Here is a 20,705-nt window from a genome sequence, read left to right as displayed (position 1 = left end):
ACGTTATTTCTATTCTTATCATGGGCGTATAGGAAGATAATATGGACTACTCAATAAATTTAATATATTTCGGAAGCAATTATATATATATATTTTTTTTTTATCTTTAAACGTATTGGAAATTTGTGCAATTTCCTGGCGTAGCGATAATTAGAAAATTAAGCTCATCTTAAATGAGTTAAAGAAAGTTTAACGAAGTTGAAAAAAACAAAATGGCGACACAGCCTATTTTATACAAGCATGTTCACAAGTTCAAAACTTTTGGATGAATTTTTTTGTGCGGGAATATCATCACTATCAACAACTACGGTTTAGATACCGCCTTGTGTAATTCTCTTCCCGAAACTGTTTCCTGAATTTGTCGATTTGAACCTCCTGGTGTCTCGTCTCAGACGGTTTCCACTGACATCTTTGTAATGCAAATAAATCCATATCTAAGCCTCAGCGCGTCAGTTGCGACTCCTTCAGCAGTAAGTAATCTAATTTTAGGCGACTACTCGTAGTTTGTATAGGTTTGTATATCCTAGGTAATGAATATTTGCATTTTAGTACACCATGAAAGACTTCAAAAAATTCCAACTTAATCTGGGTTTGACCTACATTGGCTTTGACTTTCAAGAAAAACAGATTCATTCTTCAAAATTATATGGGAATCAAAAATTGCTTTTTGTGATTTCTTCCCGTTATTCTCCTTCATTAGATATCAAAAATCTCTCTGTTCAATTTTTGCAGATATATTTTCATCTTTATCTCAACGATGACGTTTCAAAATTATGGCCCTTGGAGTAGAAACCAGTTACATGCTTTGTTCAACTCATTTAATAACTCACTATAATAAGAGGAGAATAATATACTCGGTAAATTTGACCACACAAAGTTTAAAAAAATAATTTTAGTATCTTTTGTTTCTGTTTTTTCCCCATAACAATTCACTCATAAAATTTCCAAATAAATCAACTTCAGTGAAATTGGAAGTTATACATATTAAACAATATTCTTGCTGGATTGAAGTGTCTAAATAATATCTAATTTTGTATATATCTAAGTTTTTTATACGTTTGCCAATACACATGAGAAAAAATTGTTTCAGTATTTTACTTCCGCTACTTTTTTGACGAACATTTGGAAAAACACTTGAGGGGACTTCAACCTGTTTGCTAACAACAAAGGTAAACTTCATTGATTGTGCAGTTAAATCGTTGCTGCATCTCAATCTTAATGACTGGTATGGTGCGGTGATCATAGAATTCCGTTAGAAAACTGATTTTTCGAGACCAGAGTTACGACCATGGTTTCACTGGTACCCCGCAATGATTGGTTTTTGAATATAATTGAGTATTGACCGAGTAAGGATTGCTCTCACTAGGCATGATGATGTAATGACAATTAATAGTAGCGTTAGTTTGTTTTCGATTTGCTCATTTTATGTTAATAGAGATTGTGGCCAGACTATTTGTTTTTAATCAAACATGGGAAGCGAATCACTGTCCCTCAATTGAAATAGCAGGAGTTGAAATTAGAAATTTTCCACGGAAATTACAATTTGGATCTGACGCATATTGCGACATAAGTACATTGACATAAATGCTCAAATTCGTCCATGTAAGATTTCATGAATAAGAGCGACCAGATAAGAGCTATTTAAATTTATCTATGGAAATTTCCGCAATAATAAAATAAAATTATAAAACGGTATATATGTCTATGTACCTCGCAATCCAAACGAAATATAATCCGAAACCTTCTGTCTGACCGGAAATACAGTAAATTCCACAACGATTTTCTTTGTATTCGTCAACGACTGTACATATTTTTGAAACAGACCTTTGGCTAAGTTAATATATTTTTGTTATGATTCTTGTATAAAATGTGCGTGTAGTCTGGGGGAAATTTTATTTCATTATAAATGAATTTAAATTTGACTGCAATATTATCATAGAAGAAAAATATGTGAAGCGGTGGGAGTGTGTCGAAAAAAAATGAAAAAGCAACGTACGTTGTTTATGAAGCAATTAGCTTTTCAATGATGTGATTATTTTAATAACTCAGCTCTCTTACATTTCATACAGACAGTTTCAAATAATTACATATGCCTATATTGGAATTTTCCGAATGTTTAAGCCTATTATTGAAACATATGGTAATATGAACTATTTGGTGTGTTTGCTGCAAATCTACCGGAGAAGTGCAAGTTTGTTAGTTATATTTGACGCACAAACACTTTCTCAAAGTTCCTTACAGAATGTTAATTGCACAATTTTGAAGTTTTATTATATATTTATGTTTATAGGCGCACTCGAACAGTTTGTCTTATCATTAGAAAATTCCCTCAAAAAATTATACAATTTGAAACAAGTTTTTCGAATTCGAAAAACAAGTTTCAACAAATTTGCAAAATCTATAAAATGGTTGGATATTTATTGTGTTGACCACCTTCCGTCGCTGTCGATTTTTTTGTCCACCCACAATTAAGGCTGTTACATTTATTATGCAATTTGCATATTTTTATCCGAGTTTACCGCCATTGTATTATGGAGCAATATTAACACGTGGAAATTACGCCTAGATGTTAGGAATTTTATGAAATTTGTTATGGCATGCACTTACTATAGCAAGAATTTATTGACTTAAATTATTTGATCATCAAATATTATTATATTGTGGTTATATCACTATAGTGATGAATGACCTCGTATGTGTATGTATATTGTTCGTGATCTCATAGGCGATATGACGAAATTTAAATCACGCGGGTATCGATTTTTAGAAACATTGAATAGAATTACCACACAGATAATTGAAATTAATTTTATCGAATTGGGTTGTTTAATCTTCAAATATTTTCATGTTGTGGCAACATCATTACTGATATGTAATACAGTACAGGCTTGAGTATTGTCTGTCAATCCACATATCACCATAACACTCTTGCTAGGTCGGCTTTGCCGCTGGTAACTAATTTATGTCCGAAAAAATTCCGGGACGGGGATATCCACGTATCACGTGACACACTAGTTAGTATCGTGCTTTTATTGTATTTGCTTTATTCCCGGATATTTGACTGTCAAACAGTTTTTGAATGATGGCATTACGTTTTGTTACAATGAAAGCTTCTGTTCTCTAGCCGTAATTCGCGACTTTCATCGAATGTGGAAGTTATACTGCATATTACAGTGGTTGTGATAAATATAAATCGGTCGATGTTTATCTTGATTGATTGAATAATATACAAAATATCGACATATTTCTTTTGTCGGAATCGAGTAAGTAGAAATTCAAAATAGAACATTTTCGAGCAAAAATTTCTTGAGTAAATTTAAACCACAATTGAATGTCTTTATTTGTTTTTTTTGGGGGGTATGGAAATCTTCCTTTTTTTCAGAAACTCATTTGAAACTTATACCCAGTTTGCTCATTCGAAATTTCCGTAAATTTCAACACTACGTCTGTTCTAAATTTTCTTATATTTTAATTTTCCTAATAACAGTGCATTATATATTGATTGATATAAATTGTAAATCATTTGCCACATTTCATAATATGTTCATCTTAGTGTTTCAGAAAATTGAATCAGTAAAATTCATACTGATTCTGATTTTTTCTTTTCGCCCGTTAGTGACTGAATACTAGAGGTTCGGTAAGCTTATAAAGTCAGTGAGCTATACCAAATATAAAATTTGAAAATTCTGCCAAAAAAAATGAGTAAACACAATTTTATATATTGTGTGTATTTTGAGTCCTATGTCGAGTCACTACATCACTAGACACAGGTTGAGTTTTGTAAATTTCATAAACAACAGTGAAATGTATGAATAACAGTCGAATTGCCACTAAGACACTTGCGTTATATCAACGTTCTTCTGAAAGTCAAAAAAGAAGATTTGATCATGCATTGACAATATTTATCTTGACATTAGCATAGCTGAATCGCTGAAACAAACTATTAAATTTCCGATTTTTTCAATACAAGATTTAATGAATGTACTTGGTATATCGTGATTTGTTTATTTTTATTTTTTGTCTTTTTAAACACTCGCTACCATTTCTCTTCAAGACTCAATAAAAGTGTCTTCGGTCGTTTGTCAAGTCCTATTTCAGGTCGAGTCCTTTCGTTTTCAGATGACACTTCGAATTTTTGTGAAAGATAAACCTGGGGTTCAACTGGGCCATTATTGTTACCAATGTAAATTGCCACAGTGATTGATGTAGATGTTGGCTTTTTATATTTAAAACGACCTCTGGCGCGAGTGTCACGAATATTAAGTTCACGTTGCCAACCACCCAAAATATTTATCCAACAAATTTTATCTAACCGCAATATTAAGTTGTTACTGTTACGAATCCATTGGGCATAACAGCCCATCAATTGTTTGCAAATTGATAATTTTGACCGCTAGAATCAGATGTTGATATTATGTCAATTATTTTTCAGATGCCTGACAAATTTCGTGTCGCAATTGTTACCGTACCTATCCGATTTGCGCCACTCATAGAACACATGAGCCACTCGCTCACAAGTGCGGGGCAATTTTTTGTCTATTGGATGACTACGATACAATAGTCATTTCTTAAAATCCCCGATATCGGGTTTTGTTACGTTATTGTTCGTACATTTGAATATACCGATTGTTTGATAATAAATATGCTTTATTTATATAATTACTATTTAATCCTCCTTATTTGAAATGTGACGTTTCACTATAATATAATGAAATATCAAAATAAATATAACAATGTCACGGCTTCGTTATTTTTGGCATTGCAATTGTAAAACGGTTGGAACCAAAAGTAAATAGTTTATAGCATTGCATAATTTTTGGATTAAAAAGGGTATTACGTCTTCTTTCGAAATAAAGTGTATTGATTGGGTCTGTTATACGTACGTTATTCCTATTCTTATCATGGTCGTATAGGAAGACAATATGGACTACTCAATAAATTTAATATATTTCGGAAGCAATTATATAAATATTTTTTTTTTTATCTTTAAATGTATTGGAAGTTTGTCCAATTTCCTGGCGTAGCGATAATTAAAAATTAAGCTCATCTTAAATGAGTTAAAGAAAGTTTAACAAAGTTAAAGAAAACAAAATGGCGACACAGCTTATTTTATACAAGCATGTTCACAAGTTCAAAAATTTTGGATGAATTTTTTGTGCGGGAATATCATAACTATTAACAACTACTGTTTAGATACCGCCTTGTGTAATTCTCTTCCCGAAACTGTTTCCTGAGTTTGTCAACTTGAACCTCCTGGTGTCTCGTCTCAGACGGTTTCCACTGATATCTTTGTAATGCAAATAAATCCATATCTAAGCCCCAGTGCGTCAGTTGCGACTCCTTCAGCAGTAAGTAATCTAATTTTAGGCACTACTCGTAATTTGTATAGGTTTGTATATCCTAGGTAATGAATATTTGCATTTTAGTACACCATGAAAGACTTCAAAAAATTCCAACTTAATCTGGGTTTGACCTACATTGGCTTTGACTTTCAAGAAAAACAGATTCATTCTTCAAAATTATATGGGAATCAAAAATTGCTTTTTGTGATTTCTTCCCGTTATTCTCCTTCATTAGATATCAAAAATCTCTCTGTTCAATTTTTGCAGATATATTTTCATCTTTATCTCAACGATGACGTTTCAAAATTATGGCCCTTGGAGTAGAAACCAGTTACATGCTTTGTTCAACTCATTTAATAACTCACTATAATAAGAGGAGAATAATATACTCGGTAAATTTGACCACACAAAGTTGAAAAAAATAATTTTAGTATCTTTAGTATCTGTTTTTTTCCCATAACAATTCACTCATACCAGTCCCAAATAAATCAACTTCAGTGAAATTGGAAGTTATACATATTAAACAATATTCTCGCTGGATTGAAGTGTCTAAATAATATCGAATTTTGTATATATCTAAGTTTTGTTATACGTTTGTCAATACACATGAGAAAAATTTGTTTCAGTATTTTAACTTCCGCTACTTTTTTGACAAACATTTGCAAAACATTTGAGTGGACTCCAACCTGTTTGCCAACAACAAAGGTAAACTTTATTAATTGTGCAGTTAAATCGTTGCTGCATCTCAATCTTAATGACTGGTATGGTGCGGTGATCATAGAATTCCGTTAGAAAACTGATTTTTCGAGACCAGAGTTACGACCATGGTTTCACTGGTACCCCGCAATGATTGGTTTTTGAATATAATTGAGTATTGACCGAGTAAGGATTGCTCTCACTAGGCATGATGATGTAATGACAATTAATAGTAGCGTTAGTTTGTTTTCGATTTGCTCATTTTATGTTAATAGAGATTGTGGCCAGACTATTTGTTTTTAATCAAACATGGGAAGCAAATCACTGGCCCTCAATTGAAATAGCAGGAGTTGAAATTAGAAATTTTCCACAGAAATTACAATTTGGATCTGACGCATATTGCGACATAAGTACATTGACATAAATGCTCAAATTCGTCCATGTAAGATTTCATGAATAAGAGCGACCAAATAAGAGCTATTTAAATTTATCTATGGAAATTTCCGCAATAATAAAATAAAATTATAAAACGGTATATATGTCTATGTACCTCACAATCCAAACGAAATATAATCCGAAACCTTCTGTCTGACCGGAAATACAGTAAATTCCACAACGATTTTCTTTGTATTCGTCAACGACTTTACATATTTTTGAAACAGACCTTTTGCTAAGTTAATATATTTTTGTTATGATTCTTGTATAAAATGTGCGTGTAGTCTGGGGGAAATTTTATTTCATTATAAATGAATTCAAATTTGACTGCAATATTATCATGGAAGAAAAATATGTGAAGCGGTGTGAGTGTGTCAAGCAAAATGTAAAGCAACTTACATTGTTTATGAAGCAATTAGATTTTCAAAGATGTGAATATTTTATTAACTTAGCTCTCATAAATTTCATACAGACAGTTTGAAATAATTACATGTGCATATATTAAAATTTTCCAAATGTTTAATTTTATTATTGAAACATAAGGTAATATGAACTATTTGGATGGTTTGCTGGAAATCTACCGGAGAAGTGCAAGTTTGTTAGTTATATTTGACGCGTACTTAACAAATATACTTGACTGAGTATGCTCCAACTGTTATTGCAATCTTATTTGTATCTTTTCAGTAATCAATATTACATTACAATATTACATCACTTAATCAGAATCCAAATTTCACTTCTCTGCAGGCTCTGTTTTATAGGCTCAGACTCAGTTCTTTCTAGAATCTATAAAACTGTGTCAAACAATGGTTTTCGAGATCTTTTTTTTTCGTTTGAGACTAGATCCCGATTCGAACAAGATTGATAAGCAGATTTGAAGTAACACATAATATTCTTAAACACTTCTCTCTTCACTGATTTCAGTAGAAATACTAAATCTAACAGTATGCAACTGTTGTGTAACCATAATGCATTCCTGAGAAAGTTACCTTGACGTGACAACTCGACAAAATATCGGTTTGAGAATATTGTGTTTTTATTGCGTATAAATAGGTTGTGGAATATAAATAAAAGATATATTTTAATTAAATAATATACGTTGATATATAATTATATATTCGGAAATTGTTTTTCATTTCAAATGTTCACAACAACATGCTCGAGGGACCTTCAAGACCTGTTCAAATTAAAGTTAACAATCATTTGTTGAAATTCGTTTGAAGGCCCGAAATCAGCATGAAAAATTTAAATTTCTTTTCATATGTTCAGCGCAAACTGATAAAAGAGTGAACATCTCGTGAAGATCAATGAAAACTAAAAATCTTGTTTTTGTTAATCTATTTCATTTCTTTGTTTTTATTACAACGAATTTCTCCAAGTAAAATCTTATGAACGGAGAATCGATACAACACATTTTTCTTCATACGACGGTCAACTTTCTTAACTTTATAATATTGTCTAATCAACATTTTTCTATGGTTCTTTTTCTCTTTTGGAACTTTTTCTTTCTTTTTATTCTTTAGAAAACTCTTTACAGTGTTTTCGAAATTAACGCGCTGTAAAACATCAAATATATTGCTTATTAAATCAGAAAATCAAATAGAAATTTAGTTATTTATGTCATTCGGCCTTATTAGTATAGTGAACTTGACAATTGTGACCATTTTCATGTTACGGACAGAGTTTATGACACTGCATTGGTTACAACTACATAAAAAAAGAGTTTGATAATCAACACTATACATATTCCAAACTTCCTTCGGTATACATATTTGGCGGGCTTCATATACTAAATGAAAATTTGTGATTTTGATTTGCAAGATTTACATAAAATTCGACTCCTTCGTTAGAGATTTATTTTCTCTATATATACCGTAAACTTGATGACCAACCTTTTTGGTGTTCTTGACTTTCACAAGATTTTCTATGGATATGATATTATGACATTCTTCACAGGCATCCTGAAAATATACAATAACATTTTAAATGCAAATTTACGTATGTTGTTATTGTTTCAAGGTGATGACAATTATTTGATATCAAATTATCACAGTTGTAAGTAAATGGTAAGGATTCAAAGAAATTATAAGTAATCAACTTAGTATCTTGATGCCAATATAAATTGAGACTAAGATATTGTATGAAAATTCAGTATTTTATTAATAATAAGAAAGTTAATACCTCACACTTGATTCCTTTCTTTGACAACCCGCAGATTTTTTTCAAAAACAATATGTTTTTTTGTAATATCAACAGTTTTCTTTCTTCTTGACTTAAATTGAAGGCTTTCACAAATTCTTCGCTTACATTCAGATAATTTGTGATTTTCGACAACTTTCTCAAGTCGGATTTAGTTATGTCTGATTTGCTTGTTTTCTTCTCTACCTGAAAGAGATAACGAAATTTTAAATATACTCCAAAAAGTTCTGCTGAACATTATTAACGTAGAAAAACATTTTATTTGGCCATCATCAGATTATTTTGCTTCATACAAATCATATTTTAGAGGATTTTGAAATAAGAAGTTTTTATGTTATCATTTATAACTTTTCTCTTTTGATAAATGTAAGCACAAACCGTTGATGATAGAAAAAGTATGTTGATAGCTTGCTACTTAGACAAAAGTGCCTGCAAAAGCTATACATATACATACTTAGAAGTTCTTGCCATTAATCTCTAATACTTACCATATTTAGAGCTTTGTCATTGTTTGCAAAATTGTTTGCGACATAGATGACTTCACTATATTGTATTTCAAAATCGACAAGAGAAGCTTTTTTTCTCTTTCCATCGCATGGTGAAGCGCAAAAAACCATCAGCAAAAAGCATAACAACACTGCAAAATGAAATCTTGCCATCGTTAAGTAAACCAGGTATTTGATCACTATAGGACGAGTTTCGGCCGACAGACTGACTACATAGGAAATCAGAGCCCATTTTATATCGAATTCAGTGGACAAAATTACCGTATGGTATCTCAAATCGTAACGGAAATATCTTTAACATAATCGATGTCATATATAATATATATATAGAACGCTTATTTAAAATAATATCCTTTGGTTTCGGAGTTTTTATTTTGCTTAATTCAAATGGAGTGACGTAAAAAACTGTTATTGTTTTACCTATATTTGGTGCGTCTTTGCACAACTACTTTTATTTCTAGTACTTACATTTGGATTCTTGTTTCACTTTGTCGAGAAATTGCACAATTTCCCATTTCAAAATAAGGTCCACACATACTCAGGCAATTCACCAAATATAAATTAACTGTATCAGAAGCGGATCATCTCGTTTCATCCGATGCGTTCTTGTTCTTTTCTTCTTCTTTGGACAATTGTTTATTTACTTGTTGTCTGGAATCCCCTACAATTTCCTAATAAATTTTTTCATGTAATTGTGTAAAATGTACATACTTGTTTTCCCCTGCAATAATATATATATCATTTAATTTCCTTTCTAATATCAGTTTTATTAGTTTCAATTATAGATATTTTTTCACATTGTTTATTCGAACTCTATATAGGCACATTATCCCTTTTCACATCAATCACCGTAGGTTAGCAAGATTTGAAAATTTTCAATAATGTAAAGGGTCACAGACCCTGTGGGTGGGTACAAAGGCATGTGTGAATTATATACATCAACATATAGGAATGGTGTACATAACCGTGCTGCATCGCACAGTCATAACTAGACTAAATCAATCATATGCGCGTCGTTCTTTAATAGAGTTTGCCAGAACGTTTAATCTGAAATGTAAAATATTTGTAAAAACCTGCAATTACTTTCTTGCCTTTTTTGTTCACTGTGTTTCCACTCCTATGAATCCTTATTTTCAATTTCATTATTTATAGATAAAATATAATTTTAACCAAAGTTTCTTCGTATCTCTTACATTTTTATTGCAGCAAAGATTTCCATGATTGTTTTGATTTTAATTGCTTCAGGTCTAGGGAAACTACTGTCGGTTTTGTTAAAGAGTTTTGTCTAATATATCTATATATATATTTATTGTCATTTATGATTGACTGCTCTCTTAGTATATCTATTTTTTAGTACACAATCGGCCCTCATTGTACCAAATCCGTACAAAAAGTTTCACGTGATTGACACTAAAAATATTTGGAGAAACTAATATATTTAGAGTGTATTCTATAGATCAGGGGTGGCCAACCTACTTTCGACCGCGATCGACTGATTGGTATTAAAGTTATATATACACAAAAATGAATGAGCACTGAATATGCAGATAACTGCACACACGCATAAAAATTTCCACCGCTACCAATAAGAGCGGTTCTTTGGGCGCATTTTTAATGGAGTCGCCACAAAATTTTGTATTTTTTATGTTCCGTTTAATTTGATTTTGTAATGGTACCCAGAGTATATGTTTCATCATTTATTTGAGATTTCTTTAAATCATACAATTCAGATCTAACACCTGCCTAATTTTTGGTCGTAAGTGTTGAAAATCCCTCAATAAACATTGCAAGTATTCATGTATTATCTAAACAGCGAAAAATGAATATTCCAAAACCATAAATGTTACATGACTGCTGAAACTTTAGTATCTAATTTACAATTTCCTCCGAGTCCGATTCTTCGCTCGCTTGGAATTGGAAAAAATTGGACATTCTGATGCCACTGCTATCGTTGCGAAAAAAATTTATCACACTACTCTTAGAGCAAGACAATAACTTTCGTATACTGCCGAAGTTATTGCAGAATCGATTGTCAGCCAAGATACACGATATTCGGCAAGTTTATTTCTAAACCTTGGCAGCGGTGAAACTTGTATTTGTTATGTAATAATATGCTCTATCGAGACTTGACAAATTCTAAAAAGGTGGCGCAGCTTAAAAAGTTCGAGAACCACTGTTCTGTAGTGATAATTTTATGAATAGCGTTTCTCAGTTCCGTTTTCTGGTACGTCACTGATTCAAATCCTCCTTTTAAAATTTGTTGGAAATGTATTCCGTACCAATACGTTTCGGACAAATATTTCAAAATGGAGGAAGGTACTTGAACTAATTATTTGTTAACATATGTCAATTACTGTAGGAATTATACCATTCGGAATGTTGCGCCATTTTAATCTTAATATTTAGTTGTCTTGTGACCATACATTATTGTTACAAAACTGATAGTTTGTTCGAAACCTGCGGTGTTCTGGTATCTCCGCAACGTGTACATACGTGTATATTCATTGTTATTTTTTTTATTGTGTGTAAAATTCCATTGGTTGATTTCACTTGGTATAAGGATGTATACAACTTAATAGTATCATTGGTTTTCTTTCGTTTCGTTTTCTTCCCTATTTAGAGATTGTCGCAAGGTGTAGATATCCAGAGATAATTGGTCTTCTGCCAAGCATGAGTTGACCTTGACTGACTAAACAGAACCGAAAGTTAGATTTTTCCACTGAAATTACGGCCGTGACGTATATTGACGTAAATACTCCCGTTACATATTATTTTATGGACAAGAGCAACCAAATATTAAAAATCCAAATTTATCCTTAAGATTTCCTTAGCCATTCTGATTACCACGATATGAATAAAATGTTTTAAAACGATATAAATATATATTTCTCTGTACCTTACAACCCGAGTGAAACATATTGGAAACAGTTACCGGTCCACTTTCAAATATCAAAAACTTGTATACCGATTATCTGTGTGTTTCGTCGACTGTGCATATTTTTGGCCAGCTTTTTGACTAATTTTTACTCACCGCTTTCGAATACATTCGTGAATGTGTGAAATTTTCAAGCTTTTCTAACAAAGCAGAAAACGGCATAAGTTGTTTAATTAATATGATTGCGAGAGTTATAGCAGTATAGTTCGAAGTTGTTAAATAAATTCGTCATCCATGTAACAAGTATCCTTGACAATGTATGCTTGAACTGTAAATATTACGGAAAATTATAATGTGAAAATGTTTATAATGTTGTTGTAATCTTTGAGTAACCAGTATTTTCTAATTATATTTGTTAGAAGATTTACTGCTATTGACAATCCTCATAAAAATTGAAAGTATTACATGATTCTTTTAAATACAACTGTCTTCTTTGTTAAAATGATTTTTGTTCCTGTATGTTTTACATCTTTTAAACATTATATTTTCCAGCATCATGTGTTACAAGTTCCCGTAGATTGCGCATGGAACCTCTGCTGTCTAACTGTCCTGCTGATCATATTACTGCCAGATCTATAGCGTATGTGAGAACCAAAATGGCAAATCTCCGAGACGAAAGTATGAATTTTTATTACCTTATATATGATTAGAATCGTAATAAGTTAGAAATTGAATTCAAATTTGTGCGGCATTCCAAAATATGAAACATTTTGTCACCAATGGAGCGATAGCACACTTCACCCCGGATGGACGGAATATCCCAATCGAAAAAACTGCGGTCCTCACAAAAAATAGCTTCTCATAATAGCTTCTCAAAATAGCTTTTTTTTTAAAAAAACTGTTCGCAATTAAGCGTTAATATTGAGAATAACTTTGTTAAAAAGTGGTTTTATTCACTCATTTGATACCTCATCCAGCAATTAAAATAATTAGGCTACGTTGTTCTATGCCGAAATAATTTATTGGCATAACTATAGTGAACAAAAATGTCTTTCCTGCTTTTCTTGGTATAGCTATTCTGAGTGGGCAAAGTGGTTTGAAACACCCTGACGTGTTACATGAATCTCATACGCAATCAACTGATGCACCACAGATGCCTCCTCCGACTTCTACACCTGATGGTTCTGGCGATGTCTTGAGAGTGTCTAGATATTGCGAAAGATTAGTGCAGCAGGTTTGACTAAAATGTGTTTTATTAAACTGAAGAGCAATACTGAAATGATTTGGCACGTAGGTCAAATGACTAATATAGACGCCAATGTTAGCAAATTTACAGGCAAATATTCAAATAATTTTTCGGTATTCCCGAAGTATGTGATCCAAGATGGCGGACACCGGAACGTAGTATGTGTACCAGGTTAAAGTTAGTAGGCTATAATTTCAGGTACAAATACTACGGGATTCACTTGACTTGTCCCCGAACTCGTAATATAACTAAAATAAGTAAAATTAGAATAAAATTATGGCCTAACCCTCACCTGGTACACATACTACGTTCTGGTGTCCGCCATCTTGGTTCATATACTTCTGGAGTCCCAATTTTTCTAATTAAAAAAAAATAATATCCGTGAAATATTATTTTTGAGAATATCGGCTTAGGGTAAAATCACGCGCACTTAGAAGTAAAGAAGACTGATCTAACGGACAACCTGTAGTGTCAAGAGCTTGAACTAAATAGATAGTGTTACCAATTAAGGCGGGCACTACTCGTTAGTATGAACCGATGGACACTAAACATTTCAGGTTATATGTCGAACGAGAATATCTTCCAAGGTTGCTTGAACGTACTTGTTTTTGATACGTAGTTCTGTATTGAGTGTATATGGTCTCGAATGCGTGCGTCTGTAGGTACAGGAGTGAGACTACATAGTGTACTTAACTACTTAACGTGCGGTTTATTTTATTTTAATTCACGCGCTCACAATTTGAGGTAATACTTGTTACAGGTATCAAATCTATTATAGATAACACTCTGGTTTAACGAATTTAAAATGAACAAGATATCGGTATCAGGGGAATATAATTATATTGCGGAGTTTCAATTTCGATTTAATATACCTTCGTCCGTTGAACCGTCTGTTGTTCATTTTGTAGGCTGAGCGCCACATACGAGATAATTCTGTGATAGCTGAATGTTTTGAGGTTTCTCCTCACTTGGGGGCAGCAGATGTGCCGGGGAAGAAACCTGATAAATTTGCCAATTGCTGTCCGAGAAAATGTTGCCGAGAGGTGGGAAATCCAGATCAAAGTAAGTGGCGATATTTTTTGTCGGCACCGTAACGGTGATCATACTAAAACACGCATGTTTATTTTACCATAATCGATACCATAACACAGGCCTAGTCAATTATATTTACCAAAGATTCGTATACAAATCTTCAAAATTACTGATGTCCGGTCTTTCCAGAAATTATATTTCGACATCCTTAAACGCGTACTTCTTCGGCCGGCTAGTGATTATGATTATTCGTTAAACAATATAACGCTATTTACGTTGTTTATTATGTCGCTACAGTTCTTTTCATATATAGTAAGGTGCAAATATGAGCAAATTATAAAATAACTTTTCAAACTATAAAAGTCATTTAATAAAAGAAAGCCTTCTCAATGATGCAAAATAAAGAACTAGGTGCGGTCTGGATCGAATACTCGAAAGGTGATGATTCGGACCGCGGTCCGTCAGTTGAGTACCCTGTCATAACATATCAATCATATATAGACAGGACGTTAAGATGAAACTCACTTTTATGTCCGTTATATGCGGTTAAAGTAAGGATATAAAATGGGATTTACTCTATACTCTGAGTAAGGGTAGATATAATACTAAAAAAGTATAAATAAACTGTAAAGACCAAAACCAATGGTAATAGTAAGTATATCAAATGGGACAAGTGTATTTGAAATTTTCTTGCTTCTAGGTATATCCAATTTAACATTTTTCACCGAAGAAGACGCCATAAGTTTACAGGAAATGGTAGAACACCTTCCTGCTGCTCCAAATAACAATCAAAAATCACCTTGGCCTCCAGCTGGTGCAGCTGATTCGGGGCTTCAATTAATGAACAACGGAGATAGCGAGGCCAGTATTTCAATAATTTACGAAGAGAATAATGATTATGGCGCTAAATTTTTTTGGAAAACTATGATAAACTATGACTTTACCGTGCTGTAGTTGTACTATACTAGAAGTTTCGCGTTGGTAATTTCGATTCAGGCAATACACGCTGTATCCGAAATAATCGAAGTGAAGAGGAAGCTTTTAAAAACTTCTTCTTTTGATATTGTAATGGAACAGTTGCATTCAGTCTTTCGTTTTCCTTTAATAATATTTGATTTTGCGTGTATATTCTTATATGACGCTTTCCGCTGAGGAGCTACTTTATTTTGGTGTCAACCCAATTTATTACACCCTGGGTTAGCTGGTAGGCATAGGATTTAAACCTAAATCTTTTTAATCACTAGGCCACCGCTATTGCGTCAATTTTAATGCGTCTATAATTCAGGGGTGCGCAAGGTTTTTTGGGCCAGGGGCCAAAAAATTTGCCCATCTTGACTGGCGGGCCATGTGAGTGTGACGTAAAAAGTTACATTTTATGCGCAATATTTACAGTGTTACAAAAGCAAAAGTGAAAAACAATAAGCCTCGCGCCAAAACTAATTTTATCGCAATCTCAACAAATTCAATGATCTATTTTTTAGCTGAAACATCAAAATTTGGTTTCAGTTTGATTGTATCAGCATCAGACAGGCCAGATTGAAGTACCCAACGGGTGAGATTTGGCCCGCGGGCCGTAGTTTGCCATTGCCAGGTCTATATCCTTTAATTATCATTAATTCTATTTAGCGAAATTTTCTACTGAATCTACGAACTATTGAGTTAGCTTAATGATGTCATAATGTTGTCTTTGTTTACGAGTCCATGCACCATGATGTTGCAGTATTAATTTGCATTTTGAAATACTTATAATTTGTAGACTTACTACGAACCACCACCAACGCCTTGCCCGTCAGCTAAACCAAAGAAGAGTTCTTTGAAAAAGTTCTCAATTAAAAACATTCGTGAATCCGTGACGAAAAAAACATACGAGATTAAAAGAAAATCAGAAGATTCCTCGGAAACTGGAAAATGTAAAAAAGGACGCGGCTTGAAGATGACCATCCCTAAGAAAAGGAGTTCTTCCGGTTTGCTTTTTATTTTACTTTTTTATTGTTGATCGGGCGTGTTGTGGTTCTTTTTCCAAAAGATTCATGTGATTATATATGCTTATCAATAAGTTCCCCAAGTTTATTTTAATAAGAAATGTCACTATTTTCTTAGGGTGCGTAATGAAATCCATAATTAATTAATAACTGTTGTCGTTTTTTCTGCAAATATCTTAGTTTGCGTGCTTGTTTATGTTTAACGAGATGATTATTTGAGAAAAATTGTTAAATAATTGGTTTGACGTGTAAAATCGGATTCTTCACTACTCAATAGCACCATCTCGTGATAAAAATTACGAGCCTGAATCACGCGTTCAAAGAAAGAAGGGAGTTAGATTTGAAGACGAGAGAGAAAAGAAAGATTTTCTCAGAAAAAAACGATCACGATCGAATGAAAGCAAGACTAAACAGCATGAGGACAAACAGAGCGCAGATTACAAGGATAACGATTCCGGTATAATCTGAGTTTATTACATAAAATAATAAGTTTTGTCGACTTCAATTTATTGATAGTATATAGTTATGTATATTTTATGCGCTCAATACTTTTCAGAGTTTTGTAAAAATAACATTCAGCATTTTCGTGATTATCAGTTATAAGTACACGAGACTAACTATCTATTCCTCTTCTTTGCCTTCACGCTGGTCGATTCGTATGCGCGTAATGCTAGTATGCTGTAGCGAGAATAAATATGACAATTCTGCATGATAGAAGAGTCTTGCTGCACATTAATGCAAATATATTTCTGTAACGTTTCGTCTGATCATTCTTCAATTGTGACTTTATTTCTAATCTGTCCGGATATATCTTTGGTAAAGTGCCTGTACATCGAGCTGTCTGCTAGATGCCTCATGCCTCCAGTGACTCTGAAAGATTATGCGCACCTTTGTCAGCGGATGCAATGACAATATCCGCGGCTGCTCCGGTCAGACAAAACGCCACATAAATGCATCTGTGTTGATGTGTAGCAACCATCAACGAACGATGATCAAGAGATCATGACGTTGGTAACAAATGGAACAGCTTGCAGTTCTGAATTGTTGTATTTAGTGAAAGAACTAGTCAAGAAATTTAATCGTCGCACGAAAAAAACTGGATCGCCATCTTCACCATTTCCTTCTGCTCGCTCTGACGTTTTCTACGACGCGGTAGCAGAGACTGTTGATGATTGGACATCAGCCAAGAGTCATGTGATGATGGATCCTCACGTAGACGAACCACTGCCGGATACAGCGCCTTTCAAAGGGAACACTGTAAAAATTTGTGTGTTTATATTTCTACTGATTCTGCAACTCGGTGAAATTTACTTCGTAACTGCATATAAAATGGAAGAAAACAAATTTTTTATCTTGGAGATTGATGGCAGGTAAGAGATAATTAGCGATAACTAATAGTAAAAATAATTTTTTTGTCTTTACATTCCTACTGTACAGCAGCAAGAATCATCAAATTTATCGTGAAAGTCACATCAAATAATTTTTTTAATTAACGAGCTTTGCACATTCTATTTTAAATAATCTAACATTCTAGCTAGACACCTCACAGTTCTTGTATTCTTACTTTCTCGCATATGTCATGTGGTGTTTGTTGTAACGCTGGTGGGGAAAAGTAAAATAAATCAATAGATAGATTTGTCTTTTTACGAGTAATTTTATTTAAATGTATTAGAGAATCCAACCTTCGTTATCTCGTATATTTATTCTGTGGATTGGCTAGCTAATGGATTCCAAATGAATGTTTTTAATCATAACAATAGTAAAAAAAAGTTTCCAAAAAAATGGGTACTGTCCTGTTATTGTGGACCCACGACTAATTTTCTGATCTGATCCTGACTTATCTTAACCTAAGAAGATGAAAAAAACATATTGGAGAGCACATAAATCGGTTACATAAATATATTATAATATTTATATATGGTGTATAATCCTCTATCACAGTGGTCGGAGAACTGTGGGTCGCACAAACTTTATGATTAGTGGGCTTTGAAACTTTCTCCATTTTACTATCTGACCCTCACCTAAAAAAAACTTTGCGGGCCACTGCTCGCATTATCACATTTTATAACCGAAAGATACTGTTTTGCAGTCCCGGACAAGGAGTCAGCAGGATGCACGCTGCTTTTATTTCATGCATATTGGCTGTGCTTTGGTATCCTATTTTTACTGTTCACGTAATAGCCTTGGCATCCTATCTTATTGAAAACATTCGCTCACAATTGTCTGAAGAAAAGGAGCCTTACTATGAAACTGGGAGCGTGGCGTCAAAACATTCCTTGTCTGCTTTGCCCTGAATAAAGAGAAAGTAACGAAAAATTAACTATAATTTTACCGAAAAGATAGAGACAATCAAATTAGAAAAAGAATCGCTTCGAAAGAAGACCGCGTCTGGCACCAATAATTTTTCATCCGAACACAACCTTCTATTTTCGTCTGTGCTAGATGAGCGCCATGTCGCGTTCATATCTTTTTTTTATGTCATTATTGTCTTCGTGGCATGGTTATTTCAAAGTAGCTAAGATGTAATTTTGTGGTAGGCCGTGGTCAGTGAGAATTAACTTAGTTTTTTAAGATATGTACTAGAACTACAACGAATCTGATTTTTCATAGAATTTTTTCGGTTAAGTTTTGTTCTCACCTTCTACACACTTTTTCGTTGTTTCAAAATATTTATGCTTTATTCGTATATATTTAAATATTATTCTTTGTTGTAATTAACATTTATATATAGATATATTATACAAACAATATAATTTTTTTAACTACAAAATGTTCTTTTTCGTTTCCACTCCAATGCTTAGGGGACTTTTTATATATGCTTACATACTCCACGCGAAAGTTAGCTAATAGAATAGCTTCACAGTCTTTTGCCGCCAAGTCATATTTTACGGCCACGTCGACATGACATGGCTTTAAGAAATCCAGCATTCCTCTTGCAAATAGTTATACTCATGGAATTCAAAGCTGCTAGTCTACATGTGGTAACTAGCAATGTACCGGTTTGCAAAGATTAAATTTTGATACTAAAAACTCCTTTGTGGGCCCACATTTATTTCATGAAAAGATCGACTCCGCCGTCTGGTAGGCTAAAACACGACTCCCACTATGTCTATCAAATTCAAGCCTCCATGGAGTTGGCCGTGACGCTTACACAATAGTTACATCTTGATTACGCAAGTTCTGTCGGAAATATCACGACTCGTATCAATAAAAAGGATTGCGAAATTGAATAGCTGAATAGAAGGTCTTGTGACTTATTCGCGTCGAGTTTTTTGCGGAGGACAACAACATCTGCACTGGAAGAAACTGGTTTGATAAATATCTAATACCAGAGCTTAGTAGAAGGAGACGTCACGGATAACGTCAAACTCCAAACCTACCAATCGTCTCATTGAGTCAATGGTTTGTAATTTTGGATTGAACCCTGTCTGTAACATATTATATCACATTTTCGTGTGGTGTGTTTCACCCAGAATTGAATGCTCAGCAAATGTCTTTTGCAGCATCAGAAACAACAGCATTTCTCGGCGTTCAAAATGAACAAATTATTACTTTGATTAGTCTGAAAGGTTACCCCCTCTCAGTTATCGGCGACTGACTATTTATGGCATTAACTGGAAGTAAAACACTTCAAAATACAATTAGGTGCCTATGCTTTGCCTACTGTAGTCAGTGAAGATATGAATTGTATGTAACCCAATATCGTATAATATCATTAATTTCATTTTTATAACATACATGTACACATAAATCTTAAATCCACAGGCATCAGGAAAGCATAGTCACTTATGCGTTCACCAATCTTTGCATTGTGAACAATCGTACAAATGCAATATTTGCTATGCAAACCAGTCGAGGTCGACGTTGTATACTGAGCAAATATATACTGGCTTTTATAGTTCAAAATACTATCATCGACCTTCATTGGCTGACTCGTCATTTCATTATTCTTATTGCCTTATATGTGGCCATACATGAAGTAAAGTCTTCGAAATGTTTGCGGTTTGATAAAAATTCCTGTAAGTACTGGAGAAATTACGAGAATTCGCCCCAGATTGTGTCACCACAACGCATGGGTAAAAATAATTAAAATCACCAAAATTCAAAAGTTATCCAAATTTCGTATTGGAGTCAAGACTATTCTAGCGTAATCAAACATTTATTCTGTGTGTTTAGGAATTTGGAATGGTAAATGGTCGCGTAATAATGTCCAAGGCCATCGGCGTTGAGTACTCGAAATTACGAAATAAATGTGTCAAGGTAACATAAAAACGATAGTGAATTTTGCAAGTTCGGAATTCGCATGAACTATTGGACTGAAGGGCATACCAATTGCGAAACTGTTGCCGGCAAGTGTTGTTGCTTTTTATAGTGGCTCAGAAATATAGTTTC

General features: G+C 33.4%; 1 protein-coding gene across 1 annotated transcript in view; it reads left to right on the top strand.

Moving 5' to 3' along the window:
* Positions 1-19,062, top strand: part of LOC120329891 (uncharacterized) — a 47,818-nt gene extending 28,756 nt beyond the window's left edge. The window contains exons 10-17 of the mRNA XM_039396682.2: positions 12,606-12,731; positions 13,127-13,287; positions 14,208-14,361; positions 15,032-15,192; positions 16,088-16,295; positions 16,591-16,770; positions 17,368-17,683; positions 18,403-19,062. Coding sequence (XP_039252616.2) covers positions 12,606-12,731; positions 13,127-13,287; positions 14,208-14,361; positions 15,032-15,192; positions 16,088-16,295; positions 16,591-16,770; positions 17,368-17,683; positions 18,403-18,607 — 1,511 coding nt within the window. The 3' untranslated portion in view covers positions 18,608-19,062. The remainder of the gene's footprint in view (positions 1-12,605; positions 12,732-13,126; positions 13,288-14,207; positions 14,362-15,031; positions 15,193-16,087; positions 16,296-16,590; positions 16,771-17,367; positions 17,684-18,402) is intronic.
* Positions 19,063-20,705: the final 1,643 nt, after the last annotated feature.

Source organism: Styela clava, chromosome 12 (genome assembly GCF_964204865.1).
Source record: "Styela clava chromosome 12, kaStyClav1.hap1.2, whole genome shotgun sequence".
NCBI classification, from domain to species: domain Eukaryota; kingdom Metazoa; phylum Chordata; class Ascidiacea; order Stolidobranchia; family Styelidae; genus Styela; species Styela clava.
Note: the sequence above shows the minus strand (reverse complement) of the source record. Positions and strands in the feature narration are given on the sequence as shown.